The sequence below is a fragment of the Cotesia glomerata genome, linkage group LG3, assembly GCF_020080835.1.
Source record: "Cotesia glomerata isolate CgM1 linkage group LG3, MPM_Cglom_v2.3, whole genome shotgun sequence".
Classification (NCBI taxonomy): Eukaryota; Metazoa; Arthropoda; class Insecta; order Hymenoptera; family Braconidae; genus Cotesia; species Cotesia glomerata.
The window spans coordinates 18737373-18758481 of NC_058160.1; the positions used below are offsets into that span (position 1 = coordinate 18737373).

Genomic DNA, 21109 nt, shown 5'->3' on the forward strand with positions numbered 1-21109 from the left:
CAATTATCAATTTTAGCGTAAATATCTATTGAAAATTATTCATGGGTAAAAGTATCTTATATTCTAATATAAAGGAAATATTCATGGATATGTATTTCGTATGAAATAAGCATTGGACATACTTAAACTACACACACACACACACACACACACACACACACACACACACACACACACACACACACACACACACACACACACACACACACACACACACACACACACACACACACACACACACACACACACACACACACACACACACACACACACACACACACACACACACACACACACACACACACACACACACACACACACACACACACACACACACACACACACACACACACACACACACACACACACACACACACACACACACACACACACACACACACACACACACACACACACACACCAGCAGCTATCGTTTTCTAGTATAAAAACAACATTGCGTTAAACGGCTAAACATACAGATCACGATAGGTGGCAAAGATAATAAACTTGATAAGGGTGTAGGCACAATGCAGAATACATGCCCTACCCTTTATATTTGCAGGGGGTGGCCAAGATGGGCGTGGTTGATTTCACCCCCGTAACTCGACGAGGATTGGCCGGCAGAACGCGAGGCATCGTCAAATAAAATCCAATCGTTGACTAAAGGAATGCGAATCTGAACTTTTTTTATTTTCTCTTTTGCGCTTGACGTCTCACTCATTTGCGTTCTCTTTTGGTTGCTATCATGAACAACCCCTCTACATCCTTTTACTCTTTACTACGGTAACCCTGACGTGCGCGCGCTCATCTGTTTTCTGTTTCACGGGGTATGCGGTGCTATTTGTTGGAAGTATGATTTTATTACGACATTACCAAACAGGCTAAACCTTGAATAGCATGGATTATCGTTTGTATTATCTAAACTAACGAAGAGGGAGAAATGAAAAAACGAAAAAACGATTGCATGGACGAGATAGTGAAACCTCCGTTTAGTAGAAGTTGAAAGTAATCTAACCTCAGAGAAACTGCGTTCCCCCTTCAGTGAAACAGCAAGTCTGGCATCGTCGCTAAGCCTCCCTCAGATCATTAAGGGTAGGGGCATTATGAACAAGAATAAGAGAGAGAAAGAGAAAGAGAGAGAACTGCTACATCTCTTCTGACCACCTATTCATTCGAGGGTTGTACATTCGCGTCACATTCGAGTTGTCATACAGATTTAAACCGATCGTCAGTGGTGTTCACTATTTAAGTGATCTATTATAGTGAATACAAATACAACTGTATACAGTGGCCTGTATAATTAAGGAACATAGAAATGTTGTAATTAAGTGTTTTTATTCAAAAATTGTGTCATTTAAGTTAAATATGAAGATATTTTTATTAATAAGGAAGAAATCTTCATCGTTAGCATGAATAAATGCTTAAAAAATTAATATTTAATATTTTATATCTAGTACTTGTGTTAAAAACAGTTATGATTCCTTCACCCGCTACGATGTTAAAAAATTTGGAGCAACGAACTGCTTCGAATTTTCTTATGGAAAATCTTTTGCAAAGAAACACTGCTCCAGATAGTGAATTGAGTTTAACTTTAAATAATTGGGCAGCAAGTTGGATGGCGTGTCAACGCGATAAAGAAAAGACCGGGATCACAGTCAATAATATTGGCCTTCATAAGAGATTACGTCGTCATACGGACAGTGTTGATGATTATGAAGAAAATGGTTCTGTCAGAATAGACGTAGATATGGAGACTGAGACTGAACCGGAAACGGATGGTGAATTTACTAGTTATCATGAGCAGGTGACACAGATAAGGTTAACTGAAAGAATAAAAGTGGAAGATAATCATCTTCAGGATGATGAACAAATCTCAAGAGACGTACAACTTGATAGGGATTGGGTAGGTTGTGACAATCCAGATCCATTAAGAATAATCAAAATAACAAGTGAAACTGAAGAAAGGATAAGTATTGAAGATAATTATAATCGTAATTTTAATGACGGTCAGTTTGATCGGGACATAAGTCCCATTAACTCATTTGCATCATCTACTATAAAATCATCTCGAACTATTCAAACAAAAGAAAAACCGGAACTCAAATTCGGTGTAAAGGCTATTCTTGCAGATGATTATGAGCGCCGCCGAAATAGTGGTGAGTATATATATAAATATATTAATATAAAAACGATATATAAATATATATATCATTTTTATATTAACATAATATTTGATCATAGAGCAATTCTTTAGGCAATTCTCTGACAAGGCTTTCACGCTCGAAACAAAGCTCGCTACAAATCAGTGTCGGAGCCAGACTTGCACTCTCGCTCCCTAAATCTCATCCACACACACTCAAGACGAGCCGCAGCGTGCGTGCAGGTCGGCGAAGCTCTTTCTCTTTCAGTTGCTCACTCAATCTCTTGCCTTGTACTCATACTACTGCTCACGGACTTCGTTTCTGGGGTGGAGTTCGTGGCGTCAGCTGTTCTGCCACTTAGCTTCACCCTAATATTAAGCTCTTACGATTGGTGCCTATAATATTAGACAAGCGTCAGAATTCAATGACGTATCAACCTCCACTCTAAAACGATCTCTCCTCTATTATATTTTAATTACCTTAATCGTCAAAAAATAATTCGATTAAAGAAGTAATTTTTTTATAATTCCGATTCCAATGCAAATTAATATCATTGAGTTTAAATTGGTTTCTAGCTGAAGAAATCATAGGTTAATATTTTGAACTTTTCGCAAATAAAATTTTGGAAATTTATTATTTCTGCTCAATTTTTAAGATTTTAAAATAGAGTTTTCATTACATATCAATTTTTTTTTAAGTTTTAGAAAGCTGTTCTGATTGTTTTTAGATTTGTTGTTACAATCGAATTTACAATATTTAAATGAATTGACTAAAATCAAATTTTATAAAAATTCGACATCAATTGATCTTGCAAATGTTAAAAAATATCGTTTTAGGGAAAATTTAATTTCTTCTCTTTGTATTGAGAAATTGCAAAATTCACTATTTTCAGCAAATTACGGCAGATGTTGCAAAATTGATAAAAAAAAATTATTTTTTTTTTTTCATACAGCTCGAGATCATTGAAATGACAAGATTTTTGTTTTTTCAAAGCTAGGAAATCATGAAAAGTTCATAAACTTGCTTCATGTAGGTTAATTCTTTTTTGCCTTTTCTTATCACAGTCTATTTTCATGCATAAATGCTTTACGATTTAATGAGCTGATTGATAGATGTTGTTAGTTTGTAGCGTTGAGCGATTAATGGGTGCGGGTAAAAAAATGATAAACGTACAGATCGTGCGAAAGTTACATTTAATATTGACAAAATCATACATATTCACTGGAGTTATATATAGTAGAGATGAAAAGGATGGATAAATAAATAGAAGATGAGAGGATTTTGGATATATTGTATGTGGGTGTATTTACATTCTACAAGTTCTCGTACATTTGTCAGCTAGCGGATGCATTGACCATGCCACGTGCATGTGTTACTTGTCCCTTCCGATGTATTCGATGAAGCTGTATTTTCTGTTATTCGTTCTCTCTTTTTCTATGCAAACGTACAGAACTAATAACATTGCAATAAATAGTATATAGCAATATAAATAATGATACTTTTTTAACTATAGATTTGAGCATACTTACTATTTCCAAATTATTTCAATCTGTTTTATCGAAAATAATTCCTATTAGACGTAGATGGGCCCAAATTTGGCTAAACATTAGTTACGTTTGTTATTCAGAATTTTGTGATTTTTATTTATATTTGAAAAGAATAAATTTGTTTTTGAACTTTTATACAACGTTCCTTTCAATTTTATTGTAAGAAAAAAAAATCGGTGCTTTATGTGGTTTAATATTTATGCATAATAAGTACATTTCTATTATTTATCAAGAATATAAAGAAAATTACAAAATTTTCAAGTGCACTCAATCACGATTTTCAAAGAGCGGTGATCTGACAAAATAAAATTAGGAAAACGGTTGACCCTAAAGGCCATCCCTGCAATTTCCCGCCCATTTCATACTTAACTCTAGACTAGTCAACGTATGAGCGTGACGCCGCGCTCAATTATATTTTTTTTATTACATCTTCAATATTTACTAAAATTATTCAAAAAAATTTGACTTTGTTTTTCGAACATTTTAGAATATGTTAATAATTTTTTCAAACATCTTCGAAAACGTTAAATTGCTGAAAAAAAATTTCTTGAAAAAATTTCTGGCAATTTGCTAGGGCTTCACACGAGAGCGAGAATTTTCTCGTCTCGTCTCGTTCTCGTCTCAGAAAAGCGAAACGAGACGAGACAAGACCTTTTTGAAAATATTCTCGGCGATACCGAGACCACATATAGCGCAACCCGAGAGTCTCGTTCTTGGTCTCGTAAAATTTTTTTTATGAAGTTTTTATTAGAAAAATTAGAAAAAATCTACATAGAGAACAATAAATTTTACAAACTATAAAATCTGGAGACCATCTGTGAAAAAGTTTTCTGTAACTTAAAAAAAAAAAACTCAAAGTTGAAACTCTAATTTTTGAAGTATACGTATTAATATTTATATTCTATATCGTAGTTTGTCAATACAAAACATCATGGTATCCTTAGCTGAGTATGATTTTTTCATATTTTTACTTCAAATGTTCTCTTCTGATAGTTACTTATCAGTATCACTTATCATAACTACTTATTTTTGCAGATTTTTACATTTTAGATTTGAATGATTCCTTTTAAAAGATCAATTGGTTCACTTGTACTCTCGCTTGTGAATGTGTCTACAAGCGAGAGAGTCATAGATATGTGTACTATTAAAGGAGTTTTTTTTTACTCAAAATTTTCTACCTGGAAGATTCTCTTATTCATTACAAACATACAGTAAACTTTTCTTATATTTGACTCGTCCTTTTTCAACACCTATATAAAACAATTAAATATAAAAAGTTTCTATTATAATCACCAATGTGTTTTGTCTATATAATATTTCAAAAAAATATTAATTATTATATTTGTTACAAATTTGCGATAATTAACGTTATTTTTCGAGAAAAATAGAATTTACAAATATAAAAACTAATCTCATTATTAATTCAGTAAACGGACAACTTTTATTGCCTCTATAGCGATGTTTTGAAAGTTTAGTCTCTATTTGGACATCTGGAGAAATTTTTTTTTTTTCCTGTACCTCTTGTAGTAAAGATTTGAACAATTATTGTATACATCTGTGGGAGTATATATCATAGAACTGGTCAAATACTCAAGTATTTGGTAACAAACTTAGATACAAAAAAAATGTTTCAAGTATTCCGTAAAAATAAAATTTATGAAGAACTCAATCATGACGTTTTAGATGAAAACGAATTGTTTGAAATGACTTCAATTGATTTCAGTCCATCATCTGCTTTTTGTAAATTGCGCAGTACTTTCATTAAAATAAGAAAGTCTGAGCAATTACAAAATAAATTAATTGATTTTTGTAACATCACAAAAACAAAATATATTAAACCTATTTTGGATGTTAAGACAAGATGGAATAGCACTCATGATATGATGGAAGTAGGAATTAGTTTAAAAAATAGTTTAAATTTATTCTGGTTGAGTCACGAAAATAATAAAAGTATAAGTATGTTAAGACTAAATGAAAATGAGTGGTTATTACTTGAACAAACATGTATATTTTTAAAAAATTTCAAAATAGTTTCGGAAGCAATTTGTGGTGAAAAATACGTGACGCTACCAATTGTTGTTGTTGCTTTTAACATACTTATCTCAGATATTGATTCGACAATTTTTGAGTTAGACAATAAAGCAAATCGCACTGTTGTTGATGAAACTTTATTAATTGCTTTTCAAGCATCTAGAGATAAGATGTTAAAGCATTACAGGAAAACCAATTGGGTTTATTGTTCGAGTTTGATTTTAGATCCTCGGCATAAGGTTGAAATATTCGACAAAACCGATTGGGGTAAAGAAATGAAGAATGAAGCTATCCTATGTTTCGAAGAGTGTTATAAAAAAATACGCTAAAAACACCCTCAATAATCAACCAACTGAGAGCGTTGACATTGAAAGCTGTAACAATTTTATTAAAAAATGTATTGATATTAATAGCCTATATAAAACTTCGACAGAAACTTCGAAACATTGGAAAGCTGAGTTTGAAGAGCACTTACGATTAGAAAGAGAAGATAGAAACAAAAATATTTTGGAGTGGTGGAAAGTGCATGAAAAAGCTTTTCCTACCCTTTCCAAGATGGCCAAAGATTTATTTAGTATAATGGCTACATCCGTACCTGTTAAACGACTATTTTCTACAGCAGGTATGATCATGACAAAATCACGTACATCATTGAAAGATGATGTGATGCAAGCGTTATTATGTTTGAATTCTTGGTCATCGTGTAATTTAAAAGATAAAATTAAGGATGTCAAAACTTAAATAATTTATGTATATGTAAAAATATTGTTGTATAAAGAACGTTATAATTATAGTTTAAAACAATTATTTATTATTTATTTTTCATTTCATATGATATTTGTTCTTAATATTTAGAACTAAGCGAGACAAGACGAGACAACTGGTAACGAGACGAGACCGAGACGAGACAACTAGTAACGAGACGAGACTCGAACGAGACTTAATTTTTTCGGAATTTACGAGACCGAGACGAGATTTTTAGTATTCTCGCCTACTCTCGTCTCGTGTGAAGCCCTACAATTTGCGGGGCTTTCCTCATCGCTTGACCAGAATCGTAAGTAGTTTTTTGTTCGCGGTGTTGCCGAAAACATCTCTAGTCATTAGGTTGTTAGGTCGCGTTTGTTGACCAGTCTAGGGTTAAGCGCTCAAAATTGCACAAGTTTAATAAAACACCATTTTTCGAGTTTTTAAACTACACGGAAAAAAATTAACTGTTGCTGCAACAGGAGGCAATCATTATGCAGCAACAGGATTTTGCTGTAGCTGCAACAAGAGGCAGCCATGTTGCAGCAACAGGATTACTACTGTTATTGCGACTTAATAGTAAAATATAGTTGGGTCATTCCATGTCAAATTGACCTACAGTTGGAATTGACCCCTTTTGATTTGGATAAATTTTGATCAGAAATTTTCTTTTATCATATAACGAACTTCTGCCAGACGAAAAAAAATTAAAAAATTTCATTCAAAAGATATGCAAATTCAAAATTTCGCTATTTTTTCAGTTTTGTTTTTGGAATATCTCGAACGTTATTATAGATACGGGAATGGTCTTTCGTTTGTTTGAAAAGGGACACTTGGGGCTATTGAAAAAAAAAAAATATTTTGGAAAAAAATTTTGAAAAATGCCAAATTTGTCAAATTTTAAATTTTTGAAAATCGTCAAAAATCTCAATTGACATTAAAATTTTGGCTCAATTTTTTTTTGTATAGTACCTTGTACTGATCTTAAAAGACCCTGAAATTTTTAGAACTGTGTGTGTTTTTTTTAAACATGAATTTTTGAATTTCAAAAAAAAATTTTTTCTTGTTTTTTGCAACTTTTAAATAAGGTAAAGTTATGCAGGTACATAGTATTGTAATTTTAAGCATTAAAAAATTAAATGCACGACGTGGAAATATTAAATAATAAATTAATTTCAAGTTTTCTTTATTTTTTTGGAGTAATCTTAAAGTCAAGCTTGACACATGGTATAGTTTCTTATTTTTTTTAACGCATGATATATTTTGTCCGTTTCTTCACTTCAATAACAGTTTTTAACGTCAAATAATTCAAACAGATATAAATTTCCAATAAAAATCAGAAATCATGTGATGAGAATATCAATTTTGTTTTGTTTTTTCGAATACTTGTTTACTTACAAATTTCTGCACATTAATGTTGCTCAATCTCAAATTTTAAATCATTTCCATCTTAAAAAGACGATAAATGGCGTCGAAAAATTTAAATTAAGTAAAAAAACGACGAATAACAATTATATTATGCGTTAAGCGTGACTTTAAGATTACTTCAAAAAAATAAAAAAAATTAGGAAAACGGTTGACCTTGAAGGCCATCCCTGCAACTTCCCGATATTTTCTCAATTAAGCGCTCAAAATTGCACTTATTACGTTTTTGAGCTCTTCGAGCTCAAAAATATAATTTTCGTGTCAAAAGTCTGATAGAAGTTTAATAAAACACTATTTTTTGAATTTCCAAACCGCAATAACTTTTGAATGAATGAACCGATTTTCACGCGGTTAGCGGCATTCCACGCAATTTTTTAAATTCTATGATATATTTTCAAACACAAATTGATCAGACTGGAAATTTCGGAGTAATTCGAAAGAAACGCTTTTTTTCGATTTCTTTCGTCAACGATAACTCACGAATGAATCAACCGATTTTGACCAGCTTGGTGGCGATCAAGGTGGTTTTTTGATGTTAAGAGCTGATTAGTTTTTGGAATTGATCGGTCGAGCCATTTAAAAGTTATTAAAAAAAAACCACATTTGAAAGAATTTTTTTTTCAGTTTTTTTAAGATTTCTCAAAATCTATTGATCTGAATCAGTCCAAATAGTTTTCAAAATCTAAGTTTAGTCAAGCTCTTTCGAATGGCACCAATCGCGATGAAATCGGTCAAGCCATTCAAAAGTTATGAGGGGTTTGCATACATACACACATACACCCACCCACCCACCCACACACACACACACACACACACACACACACACACACACACACACACACACACACACACACACAGAGACATCATTGCGAAAACATTCGGGGAAGCTTCCTCGGACCTCAAACGTCAATATCCGTTGAAAACTCGATTTTCGAAAAACGGGGTAAAACCAATAACTTTCTAACTTTTGAAAATTTTCAATTTGACTTTTTTTGACCATTGAATCAAATTTTTATAAAGAATGTTTTGTTTTTATTTTGTTAAGCAATCCTATGAAAAAAGGAAAAAATAATGAATTATTATTACTGAAGTTTATTTAAAAAATCAATTATTTTAATATTATTGAAATTAACCCCCCTATGGCAATTTAGGATTTCTTAACAAATAAATTAATATAGAGAGAATTTTTTTTTAAATATTAGTTGTAGGAATTAAAAAACATTTATTGATGCAATTTTTTTTTTTTTTAATATTAGAATTTATCTGTTATATCAAACTCAAAAAAAAGTATAGACTAATTTTCGAAAACCTTTAATTACGCATTTTTTAATTTTTAAACAAATAACTATTTTTTTTCTATCCAATAAAAAAAATTAGGAAAACGGTTGACCCTGAAGGCCATCCCTGCAACTTCCCGCCAATTCTATACCTAAACGCTTGATATTGTACTTGTGTCGTTTTTGAGCTCTTCGAGCTCATAAATACAATTTGTGTATTATTTTGAGCTCTCCGAGCTCAAAAAATCGCTTTTGTATACTTTTGAGCTCTTCGAAATGAACCGATTTTTATGCGGTTGGTGGCATTCAACGCAGTTTTTTTAAGCTTCATGGAGTATCTTCAAGTTTAAATTGATAGAGCGAAAAATTTCGGGGAAATTCCAAAAAAACACTTTTTTCGGTTTTCTTTCGTCAACGATAATTCATGAACGAATCAACCGATTTTGACTGGACTGGTGGTGATCGACGTGGTTTTTTGGGCTTTAATTATTATTTTATTTCGTCAAAAACGATCCAAAAAGAAATCTCGAAGTTATGTGAAAAAAACACTTTTTTCGAAATTTTTCGTTTTCGATAACTCTCCAACGAATCAACCGATTTTGATGGGACTGGTGGCGATCGACGTAGTTTTTTAAGTTAAAGAGCTGACTAGTTTTTGGAATTGATCGGTAAAGCCGTTTAAAAGTTATTCCAAAAAAACCACTTTTGAAAAAATTTTTTTTTGTAGTTTTTTTGCGATTTCTCAAAATCTACCGGTCCGAATCGTTCCAAAGTATATTCAAAGTCTAAGTTTGGCCAAGCCCTTTCTAATGACACCAACCGCGATTAAATCGGTCAAGCCGTTCAAAAGTTATAAGAGGTTTACATACATCCACACACACACACGCACACACACACACACACACACACACACACACGAACACACACACATAGACACACGAACACACACACATACACCATCGCGGGAATAGTCAGGGAAGCTTCCTAGGACCTCGAAACGTCAAGATTCGATGAAAACTCGATTTCCGTAAAACGGGGTGAAAACAATAACTTCCCGATTTTTGAAAATCTTCGATTTTCCTAGCGGAAAGTTAAAAATAAAGCATTCACTCTTTTTTTTTTTTTTTTTTTTTTTTTTTTAGTAACCCAAATAAATTCCTTTTTGGAGTAAATTTCACCTAGAGTGATTAAATCATTAAAAAATTATTCGTCCTGCATAAGTTCCGTAAATTACATTGCAAATTTTTTTTTAGTTTTTTTTTCAATAGCAATTTTTTAAATGATTCAACCAATTAGAACGGTTATTAAAGAGTTTAACTCATTTTATTGAGGATTAGAGTTAACTTGACTTTGGAGTTAGCAGCAAAATATTTCAAACCCTACTTTTAAAAAAATGGCTTTAAAATCTTAAGGACTGAATCAAAACCATATTAACGGATTTAATTTAAATTTTCGAAAAATCTAATCGAGGTAATAGTTATTTTCGATACGTATGCGCAATGGTAGGTATTTTGGTAAGCTTGAAGTGACGTCACGAGGCTGAGATTATGAGTGCATTCTCAACAAAACCGAGTACGTTCTATCTGGTCTCGCTTCGCTCGACCGATAACAACGTACTCGGTTTTGTTGAGAATGTATTTATAATCTCAGGCGAGTGTCATCACTTCAAGTTTATTACCAAAATACCAACAAAATTTTTTGTAATAGCAACGGCGAAACTCGGATTTATGAGGATGCAAATAAAATGTTATTCATTTATGAACTGTCACACGTAAATAAATGACAAACTAAAATATGAGTAAAATTGTTTACAAGGATCGACTTGTCGCCAAGATTTTTTTTTAACTTCTCGCTAAGAAAATCGAAGATTTTCAAAAATCGGGAAGTTATTGTTTTCACCCCGTTTTGCAAAAATCGAGTTTTCATCAGATCTCGACGTTTGAAGGTCACAGGAAGCTTCCCTGACTATCCCCGCGAGGTTGTCACGGTGTCTGTATGTGTGTGTGTGTGTGTGTGTGTGTGTGTGTGTGTGTGTGTGTGTGTGTGTGTGTGTGTGTGTGTGTGTGTGTGTGAACCGCTTATAACTTTTGAACGGCTTGACCGATTTCATCGCGATTGGTGCCATTCGAAAGGGCTTGACTAAACTTAGATTTTGAAAACTATTTGGACTGATTCAGATCAATAGATTTTGAGAAATCTTAAAAAAACTGAAAAAAAAATTTTTTTCAAATGTGGGTTTTTGGAATAACTTTTAAATGGCTTAAAGGTTCAATTCCAAAAACTAATCAGCTCTTAACCTCAAAAAACCACGTCGATCGCCACCAGTCCGGTCAAAATCGGTTGATTCGTTCGAGAGATATCGTGAACGAAAGAAAACCGAAAAGTGTTTTTTCGGAATAACTCCAAAATTCCTAGCGCGATCAATTCAAAATTTGAGATTCTTCGTGAGGCTTAAAAAACTGCGTCGAATGCTTCTAACCGCGTAAAAATCGGTTTATTCATTCAAAAGTTATTGTGGTTTAAAAATTAGTGTCATCAAATCTCTATCAGACTTTTGAGCTCGAAGAGCTTTAAAGCATAAGAAAGCAATCTCTTTGAGCTCGGAGAGCTCAAAATAACCCATAAATTGTATTTTTAAGCTCGAAGAGCTCAAAAACGTCATTGGTGCAATTTTAAGCGCCTAAGTATGGAATTAGCGGGAAGTTGCAGGGATGGCCTTCAGGGTCAACCGTTTTCCTAATTTTTTTCGATTCATACTCTCCCTGGTGGATGATTGTAGAAATAAACGAAACTAAATATCCTATAGTATTTTTTAGCATCCATGCGGGAATGTAGAGACAGATAGAGAGAGAGATGTCACTTATCCTTACGTGTGCGTGAAAAGTAGACTCAACTATAGATGACCAGATATCATTCATTTTACCCCTCCTAACTATAGCTCGAAAATCCAAGTTTCGCGGTTGGTATTACAAAAAAAACTTTTCTTCGCTATAAGCAAAAAAAATTAGTCAATTTGTGTAACAGTTATCAGACATTAACTTATAAGCACACATGCATAGATATTTAATGTTTTTTGAGGATGAGCAGAATTTTCAACTTTTTTAGCTAAAAAGAAAAATCAATGCTTCAAATTCAGTTTTCGAATATAAAAATTAAGATTTTTAATTAAAATTTTTTTCGTAGTTATATAGAAAATAGAAAAAAGTAATCGTTAAAAAAATTAACGGTTTTTGCGGCGTTTTTAGAATCCATTGAATACAATAAAATTTATTTAGTTAATTCTAAAAAATGGTTATTATTTTGACTATTATAATAAATTTTTCTGAAAAATATGACCATATATACTCTTTATAATAATAATGATTATATATATTAAATTTTGTTGCTATAACGATTTAGATAGTTGCAAATCATATAAAAATGTTGTATATAATATTATTGATAATTATCATTATTAATTATACGTAATTTATTCTCAAATTTATGTTTAAATCACAGCTTGAATCATTTAAGATTTTACATTACTTTCAATTATAATAAAAAAAAAAAAAAAAAAAAAATTAGGAAAACGGTTGACCTTAAAGGTCATCCCTGCAACTTCCCGCTACCTCCATACCTAAGTGCTCAACAATTCACTTATTTTTTAAGCTCTTCGAGCTCAAAAATATAATTTTTGTGTAATTTTGAGCTCTCCAAGCTCAAATAAATAGCTATTTTGTGCTTTTGAGCTCTTCGAGCTCAAAAGGCTAATGGAAGTTTTATAGAACACTATTTTTTGAATTTTCAAACCGCAATAACTTTTGAATGAATTAACCGATTTTCTCGCGGTTGGCGGCGTTCACGCAGTTTTTTAAATTCTATGATATATTTTTAAACACAAATTGATCAGACCGAAAATTTCGGAGTAATTCGAAAAAAACGCTTTTTTTCGATTTCTTTCGTCAACGATAACTCATGAACAAATCAAGCGATTTTGACCGGGCTGGTGGAAATCGACGTGGTTTTTTGAGATTAAGAGCTGATTAGTTTTTGGAATTGATCGGTTTAGCCGTTTAAAAGATATTTAAAAAAAAAACGAATTTTTGAAAATTTTATTTTTGAGATTTCTCAAAATTGATCGACTCAAATTCTGAAAATTAGTATCAGAATTCTAGGGGAAAAGGAACTCTTCAGAACACCGCTTATTTCGATCAAATCGGATAATCCATTCAAAAGTTATGAGAGATTTACATACATACACACACACACACACACACACACACACACACACACACACACACACACACACACACACACACACACACATACATACAGACACGGTGACATCACCGCGGAAATAGTCAGGAAGGCTTCCTAGGACCTCAAAACGTCGAGATCTGATGAAAACTCGATTTTCGAAAAACGGGGTCAAAACAATAACTTCCCGATTTTTGAAAATTTTCAATTTTCTTAGCGGGAATTTAAAAAAGAAACGATTGCATAAATACACCGAATATTTGAAAAATTCATAATAAATTTTTATTAAACATCCATCAAAAGTTCACGTAAATTGTAGCAGATTTAACATATTGAAGTGATATTTGCAAATTTAAACAATAAATAGACACCGTGAGCAACTGTTTTAAGTACCGACCTTACATAACCTATAACAGTTGTTATTGTTTTGTGATAGCCCAGTACTTTGCAGTTGATATTTTATTAGTTAAATTATTATAATTATTTAACCATAATTATGAATTGAATTTATTCAATTAAATTCTGATTAGAAATAATTTTATATTTTATGCTATTTTTTGAGTGATCACTTGCCAAAAAGAAAAAAAAATATCTATTAATTTGACCTCGGATTGCGACGACCAAATTACCTTAAGGTAGTACTACCGTTACCACAAGAGTCAAATCCCAAAACCTAACCTTATTTTATTAACGTAGTAGATTTCCCTATACTAAATCACGTTGGAGAAAGGGAGACAAAGATAAATTTTGAATGTTTTTCATGAATAAATATTCTCATATTCTTGGAAACCATACTGATTGTTATTAAACATGTTCTAGATGTTATTTTATCTCGTTGTCTTGATTTTTATAAGAATCTGAACGTCCAGTTTTGTGAAATAAAATAAAGTCTGTGATTCTCCATAAGGATCAATCGTAAAAGCAAAAATATGTAGATATTAATATCTTTTTTCCAGGACTTGCCAGGCTTCCAAAAATTTTACTGCTTAATTATGATATTATGAAGTACCAATATGCCAAATTCCATTAAATTCTGAACGTCAATTCTAAAACCGGTAGTACTACCTTAAGTCCTATTACTATCTTTTTTCTAATAAGCGGCACGAATTCGACGCGAACGAAGCGAGAATGAGGTACGAGGCCGAGCAGCGGAAAAAGGCGGAGCAAGAGGCCCGCCTGAACACTCACGGTAGCAATCGGGATCGCATTTCGAGCTTGGAGAATGAGCAGCGAGAAGGCAGAGACGGAAACCGCCGATCGGAACACATGGTTGACCTAGTGAGCCCGACCAGAGTAGGCCCCGTGTTCTCAAGAACACCCAGGCATAACCATCATCTTCACTCAGTGCTTGGGGATGATTCCGCTGAACTCTGCAGGAGGGATCTGGTTCGGAAGTGGAACGTCGTGTTCAAGGGGGACCGCGACGTTCAAGACTTTTTGGAACGGCTGGAGGAAATGGCAGAAAGTTATGGGTTCGAGATGGACCACCTGCTGCCATGCATCCCAATATTGTTGCGCGAAAAGGCTCTCCTCTGGTATCGTAACAACAAGAGAGATTGGGTCTCTTGGGAAGATTTTGTGTCGGACCTGAAATCTTTTTATCTGCCTCCGGGTCTCGAACTCGAGCTGGAAGAGCAGATCCGGAACAGCGTCCAGGGAGAAACCGAGTCTGCGGCAGAATACGCAACCGGACTGCAAACCTTGATGCGAAGACATGGCCAGATGTCAAACTCGGCCCGTCTTACCCGGCTATATCATAACATGAGACCGGAATATCGACGTTACATGAAGCGCACAGAGTTCGCTAACGTCCCAGGACTTTTACGGCTTGCAACAGAGTACGAGCAACTCGTTGCTCAAGAGAAACCCCCCGCGGTCAAAGAAATTAAACAAACAGCCCGGAAACCGGAAACCTCGTTCAATCGAAAGCCCGCGAAACCCATCGAATCGGCACCCGTAGAGATCTTTGAGTATAACTGGCGTGATTGTTGCTGGCGATGTCACCAAAAGGGGCACACCAGAGAACAATGTACGAATCGGGCGGTGAAATTTTGTATGCGATGCGGGAAACTGGACGTGTATTCTCGCGAATGCTGCCCCTACCAGGGAAACGCCGCGCGGACCGACACACGCTCCCAAAACCGGCCCGTGAACCCACAGGGAGCACCACCCCAAGGAAAGAACACTGCCCCGACCAATCCAGAGCCTCAGGCGAGCACTTCCGGCCAACAGCACTGAAGCCCGGCGAGAAACGTCCCTTCGCCGAGATTGGACTCGGTGGTATAAAAATCCATGCATTAATGGATACTGGTGCAACCGCGTCTATTGTCTCCCAACGAATCTGGGACTTTATCCGCGAAAATAGACTGCACACGAAACATAACCCCACTCCGATACGGGGATCGACATTAGGGAATCAAGTGATTCTGTCATCTGGTACAGTTTGGGTCAATGTCCGGGAAAACAATCGCTCTTACGAGCTACCATTTCACGTCGTGCCAACCTACACAAACGATATGCTTTTAGGCGTTGACAACCTGACGATATTAGGTTATCAGTTGCAGCGCAGAGCAGAATCCTTTAATGCGTTGGATATGGAATACGATCTGGAGACTGCTCGACGGGAAATTAAGACCTGGCTCAAACTAGACGAGGAAATAATTGGCCCTACCCGGTGTGCGTCGCACAAAATTAAAGTTAAACCTGGAACCGAACCCGTAAAGGCGCGTTACTTTCCGAAAAACACGAAAATGCAACAAATTATGAATGACGAAGTTGACAAAATGCTGAAAGATGGAATCATCGAACCATCTAACAGCCCGTGGAACTCTCCTGTTGTGTTGGTGAAGAAAAAAGATCGGAAATATCGTTTTTGCGTAGATTTTAGGAAAGTAAACGACGTCTCAGAGAAAGATGCATTCCCCATACCGCACGTGAATGCATCATTGGACAAACTGAGGAAAGCTAAATTTATTAGCACTATCGATTTGAAAAGTGGTTACTGGCAGATACCACTAGAGGAAGAAAGCAAACCATTAACTGCTTTCACGATTCCTGGACGTGGACTGTTTCAATTTCGAGTAATGCCTTTTGGTCTACATTCAGCGCCTGCGACGTTCCAGCGCGTAATGTACGAAGTTTTAGGCGCGGATCTTGAAACGCACGTAGTAGTGTACCTGGACGATATAATTGTTGTTAGCGAAACCCTTGACGAACACATGTCAATCCTGAAAAAGGTCATGACTCGACTTCGCGCGGCGAACCTGAAATTGAATCCAGAGAAATCACATTTCTTGAAGGAAAGTACTGTGTATTTAGACCACGTAATCGACGAGCAGGGAATTCGAACGGACCCCGACAAAGTTAAGGCAATCACCGAGATTGCGCCACCGCGGAATACCAAAGAACTACGACAGTTCTTAGGTATGATTTCTTGGTACCGCCGGTTTATCCCAAATTGCGCTGATTTGACCAAACCTTTGTCCTCCCTTCTTCAAAAGAAGAAACGCTGGAGATGGGAAACCCAAGAACAAGCCGCGTTCGATAACCTGAAAGACCACTTGAAATCGGATCCATTGCTGGTTCCACCGGACTTCTCGAAACGTTTCGTGCTACAAACTGAAGCGAGCGACGTCGGAATAGGCGCTGTTCTGACGCAGGACCACGAGGGCGCAGAGAAGGTCGTTGCATATGCGAGCCGAGGTCTGATGAAAGCCGAACGAAACTATAGCGTAACCGACAAGGAGTGCCTCGCCGTGGTCTGGGCAATCCAGAAACTGAGACCATATCTCGAAGAGTATGAGTTCACGGTTATCACGGATCACCAGTCACTGAAATGGCTCCGATCGATAGAGAGTCCAAGCGGGCGCGTAGCTCGATGGAACCTGTACTTGCAACAGTACAATTTCGACGTCGTGTACCGAAAAGGGAAGTGGAACAAAGTCGCGGACGCCCTATCGCGAAGCACTCATGAAAATTCCGCTGAGAAAGATCCTCACGAACCAGAAACCGATTTAGTTCTAGAAGCCTTAGAGCTTGGAGATTCTTGGTACGAAAGAATCGTCAAAGGAGTCGAAAATGACCCCCAGCGTTATCCCGAGTACTGCAAGGCCTGAAGCAAGGCCTGTTATACCGACATCGTTATCACAGTTTGGACTACACTGATCGAGGCGACGTCTGGAAATTATGTGTTCCGGTCGCAGGAGTCAGTAAAGTTCTACAGGAAAGTCATGACGTTCCTTCAGCCGGCCATTTAGGCATCGCAAAGACGATTGCTCGCGTTTCGAGCCAATATTATTGGCCACGTATGAGAGCAGAAATCACATCCTATGTGCGCCAGTGCGGGACATGTCAGGCATTCAAGGCCTCACAACAACCCCCGTCGGCCCCAATGGGAACAATCCCTGCCCTGAAGCCCTGGTCCGTCGTATCTGCCGACGTAATAGGCCCCAAACCTCGATCTTCGCGAGGAATGAGCTACCTGGTAGTCTTCCAAGACAAGTTCTCCAAGTGGATAGAAATCCAACCGCTACGGCGACAGAAAGCCACCGCGATTGCGACTGCTTTCAAAGAAAGAGTCTTGCTGCGTTTTGGCAGGGTAGACACGGTGATTACCGACAATGGTACCCGATAATAAATCACGTACGAACCCCACCATATTCGCCTCAATGCAATCCAGTCGAGAGAACAAACCGAGTCATAGGAACAATGATTGCCCAATTTGTAGGAACCAACCAGCGAAACTGGGATAAGCAAGTTCCAGAGTTCACTTTCGCCTATAACACTGCGAAACATGACGCGACAGAATTTTCTCCGGCGTATTTGAATTACGGCCGCGAAATCCTGCCTCCTTTGTCAATAAGAGCACGAGCCGACCGAGGGAAAAGCGAGGTTTATGATCCGCATCAGGCAGCCAAGACCTTGGAAGACACCATTGAGTTGGTCAAGGTTAATCTGGCCCAAGCCTATGGGAAACAAGCCAGGTACTACAATCGCAGACGTGGTTCCTGGCAACCAGCTCTGGGAGACCTGGTCAGCAAGAGGGAACACCATTTGTCATCGGCGATTGATCACTTTTCGGCTAAATTTGCGGAGAAGTACGCGACGGGTTTTACGGTAACTAAAATCGTCGGTCCTTCCGTATACGAGGTTAGCAAAGAGGGTTAAACGTTCACCGCGCACATTAAAGATTTGAAACCTTTTCATGAAGGAAATTCCCTGGATGGGAAAGTGATGAATGGATATAAAATGAAAGAATTGACGATTATTATTTTGTAAGAAATAAATTAGGTAAGCGAAAATTTTATAAGTCCCGAGGACAATTTAGTATGAAAAATCAACGAATGGATATATAATGAAGGAAATTACGATTAAAATAATAAAGAATTGTGAATTTGACGAAACGAATGGATAGAAAATGAAGGAAATTGCGATTAAAATAATAAAGAATTGAGTTTGGAAAATAAAAACTTAGAATTTGGCGAGACGAATGGATAGAAAATGAAGGAAATTGCGATTAAAATAATAAATAATCATTTTTGAATGCTAGTTCGAGGACACCGGATAGGTGTCTAAAACGACTCTTCCTTTTCGTTACAAGAGAGTTAGGCAAAAAATGATAAACGCCAAAATTTGGCTCGATAAAGCAAGCAGTTCTTTCTCGGGAGAATTACTCGGGCGAATACTCTTCACCAAGTGATTCCAGAGGATGATACTCTACCTGGAGTCTGACCAAGGTCCAGGTAAGTATCATGAACCGACCGGATGAAAGTGCTTCTCCCCGTGCCGAAGCCTTCAGCAGAGGTACGGTAGGTGATCATAAGCCGTGTAGGTGGGGGCGAAGAGGACACTCTCCATTCGCTCTCGGGATAGAGATTTAGGCCCAGGGGTGACGGCTAGTCTCCTGGGGAAGCGGGGAACCAGCTCTTGACAGTTAGTTCGCGATTTTGAACCGCGAGTAGGTGTGAAAAGAGTGTTCTAATATATTGTTTATATTGTTTAATTTGTTTATATTGTTTATATCGTTTATTAACATGATCAGGCCAATAAAGAGGTTTTCCTTTTTCTTTGATTTATTTAAAATGAAGTGTTTTGTTTATATTTTGTTATTGATAATGTAATCCCCGTTTATGACCCTGGACTCCGGCGAGCAAATTTCGAGCCGGGGACAAATAAATTATTTATTTTTATAATTTTTGAAAACGTGGACGTTACAGTTGTTTATTTGCAATAATAAATTCGAGGCATCATTTATCTTTTATAAATTTTAATATTATGCTCAAACGATCATTTCGAAATCAATATATTTGAATGAGTATATGTTAGACTTCAATTTTTATAATATTCAATGAATTATAAATGAAGTAAAAGTTAGTTATTTTCCATCAATAAACAGCATCAAATAACACAAATAATGTAAATAATAAATAATAAGCCGTAATGCTCAATCACCATTTAGGATTAGCTTATAATAAATAATAGTTTAAAAAAACTAAAAACACGCTTTTTATAGAAAACCAAACTAAAAAATAGAAAATAAATTTAAATTAAGAATAGTGTTAAAAATTTCAATAAATATAAATTAATAATAGTGTAAATAAAAAAAATGTATTTTATTTTAAAAAAAGCGTGAGGTGCATGGTGTCAATAGTTATAAATATTTTATTGACAGATATGAGTAGAGTGATTATCATTTTGATAATATCTTAAAAAGCACCCCACGCTTTTTTTAAAAAAAAATACATTTTTTTTATTTACACTATTATTAATTTATATTTATTGAAATTTTTGACACTATTCTTAATTTAAATTTATTTTCTATTTTTTAGTTTGGTTTTCTATAAAAAGCGTGTTTTTAGTTTTTTTAAACTATTATTTATTTTTTACTTTTTAGTTTGGTTTATTTATAAAAGCGTGATTTTTTAGTTTTTTTAAACTATTATTTGTTGATTATCAAAAATATTCAGGCGCGCAAATTACCCACGGAGAGTTACATACTGACATACTGACATACTGACATACAAGTGAAGCTAATAAAAAATAATTATTTATAAATATTATAAATACGGGGAATCAGAGTTCGATTTCGGAGAGGGAGCCTGAGAAACGGCTACCAGAACAAAGGAAGGCCGCAGGCGCGCAGATTACCCACGGAGAGTTACTGACATACTGACAAACTGACAAACAAACAAACTGACATACAAGTGAAGCTAATATAAAGCGTGTAAAAATAATAAGATGTTGAACCACCTATTGGTCGTATGGCGTAGGGTGTTAGGTATTGGTCTTGCAAGCGCACGGCTTGCGTTCGATTCTTAATTAGGGTAAGTATTATTTTCATTTTATATAATCTAAGTTGTAATAGTTAGGTCTACGTGAGATTCAAAATCTAGTCAGGGCTTGATAAAAATAAAATGATAATAAATATTAAATCAAATCTTCCTTTTTTATTATTTCAATTCAAGTAAAATTCAAGGAAAGTAATGTAATTTTACAAACTTAGCTAATCTCAAAATATTTGTAAAATTACAAAACCGTTTTGTAAAATTAGTAACCTCACAGAGCTATATATGTTTTGTAATATTACTATACCCGATTGTAATTTTAAATAAATGTTTTGCCTATTAGCTTCCAATACATTTCTTTTAAAATTACAATCGAAATTTTTAACAGTGATACTTAAGAATATAATTGATACTAGCTGTTACCC

General features: G+C 35.3%; 1 protein-coding gene across 1 annotated transcript in view; it reads left to right on the forward strand.

Annotated features, from left to right (window-relative positions):
• Positions 1–840: 840 nt before the first annotated feature.
• LOC123261523 (brain-specific homeobox protein) overlaps positions 841–21109 on the forward strand; it is a 301828-nt gene continuing 281559 nt past the window's right edge. Inside the window, exon 1 of the mRNA XM_044723165.1 lies at positions 841–2156. Coding sequence (XP_044579100.1) covers positions 1418–2156 — 739 coding nt within the window. The 5' untranslated portion in view covers positions 841–1417. The remainder of the gene's footprint in view (positions 2157–21109) is intronic.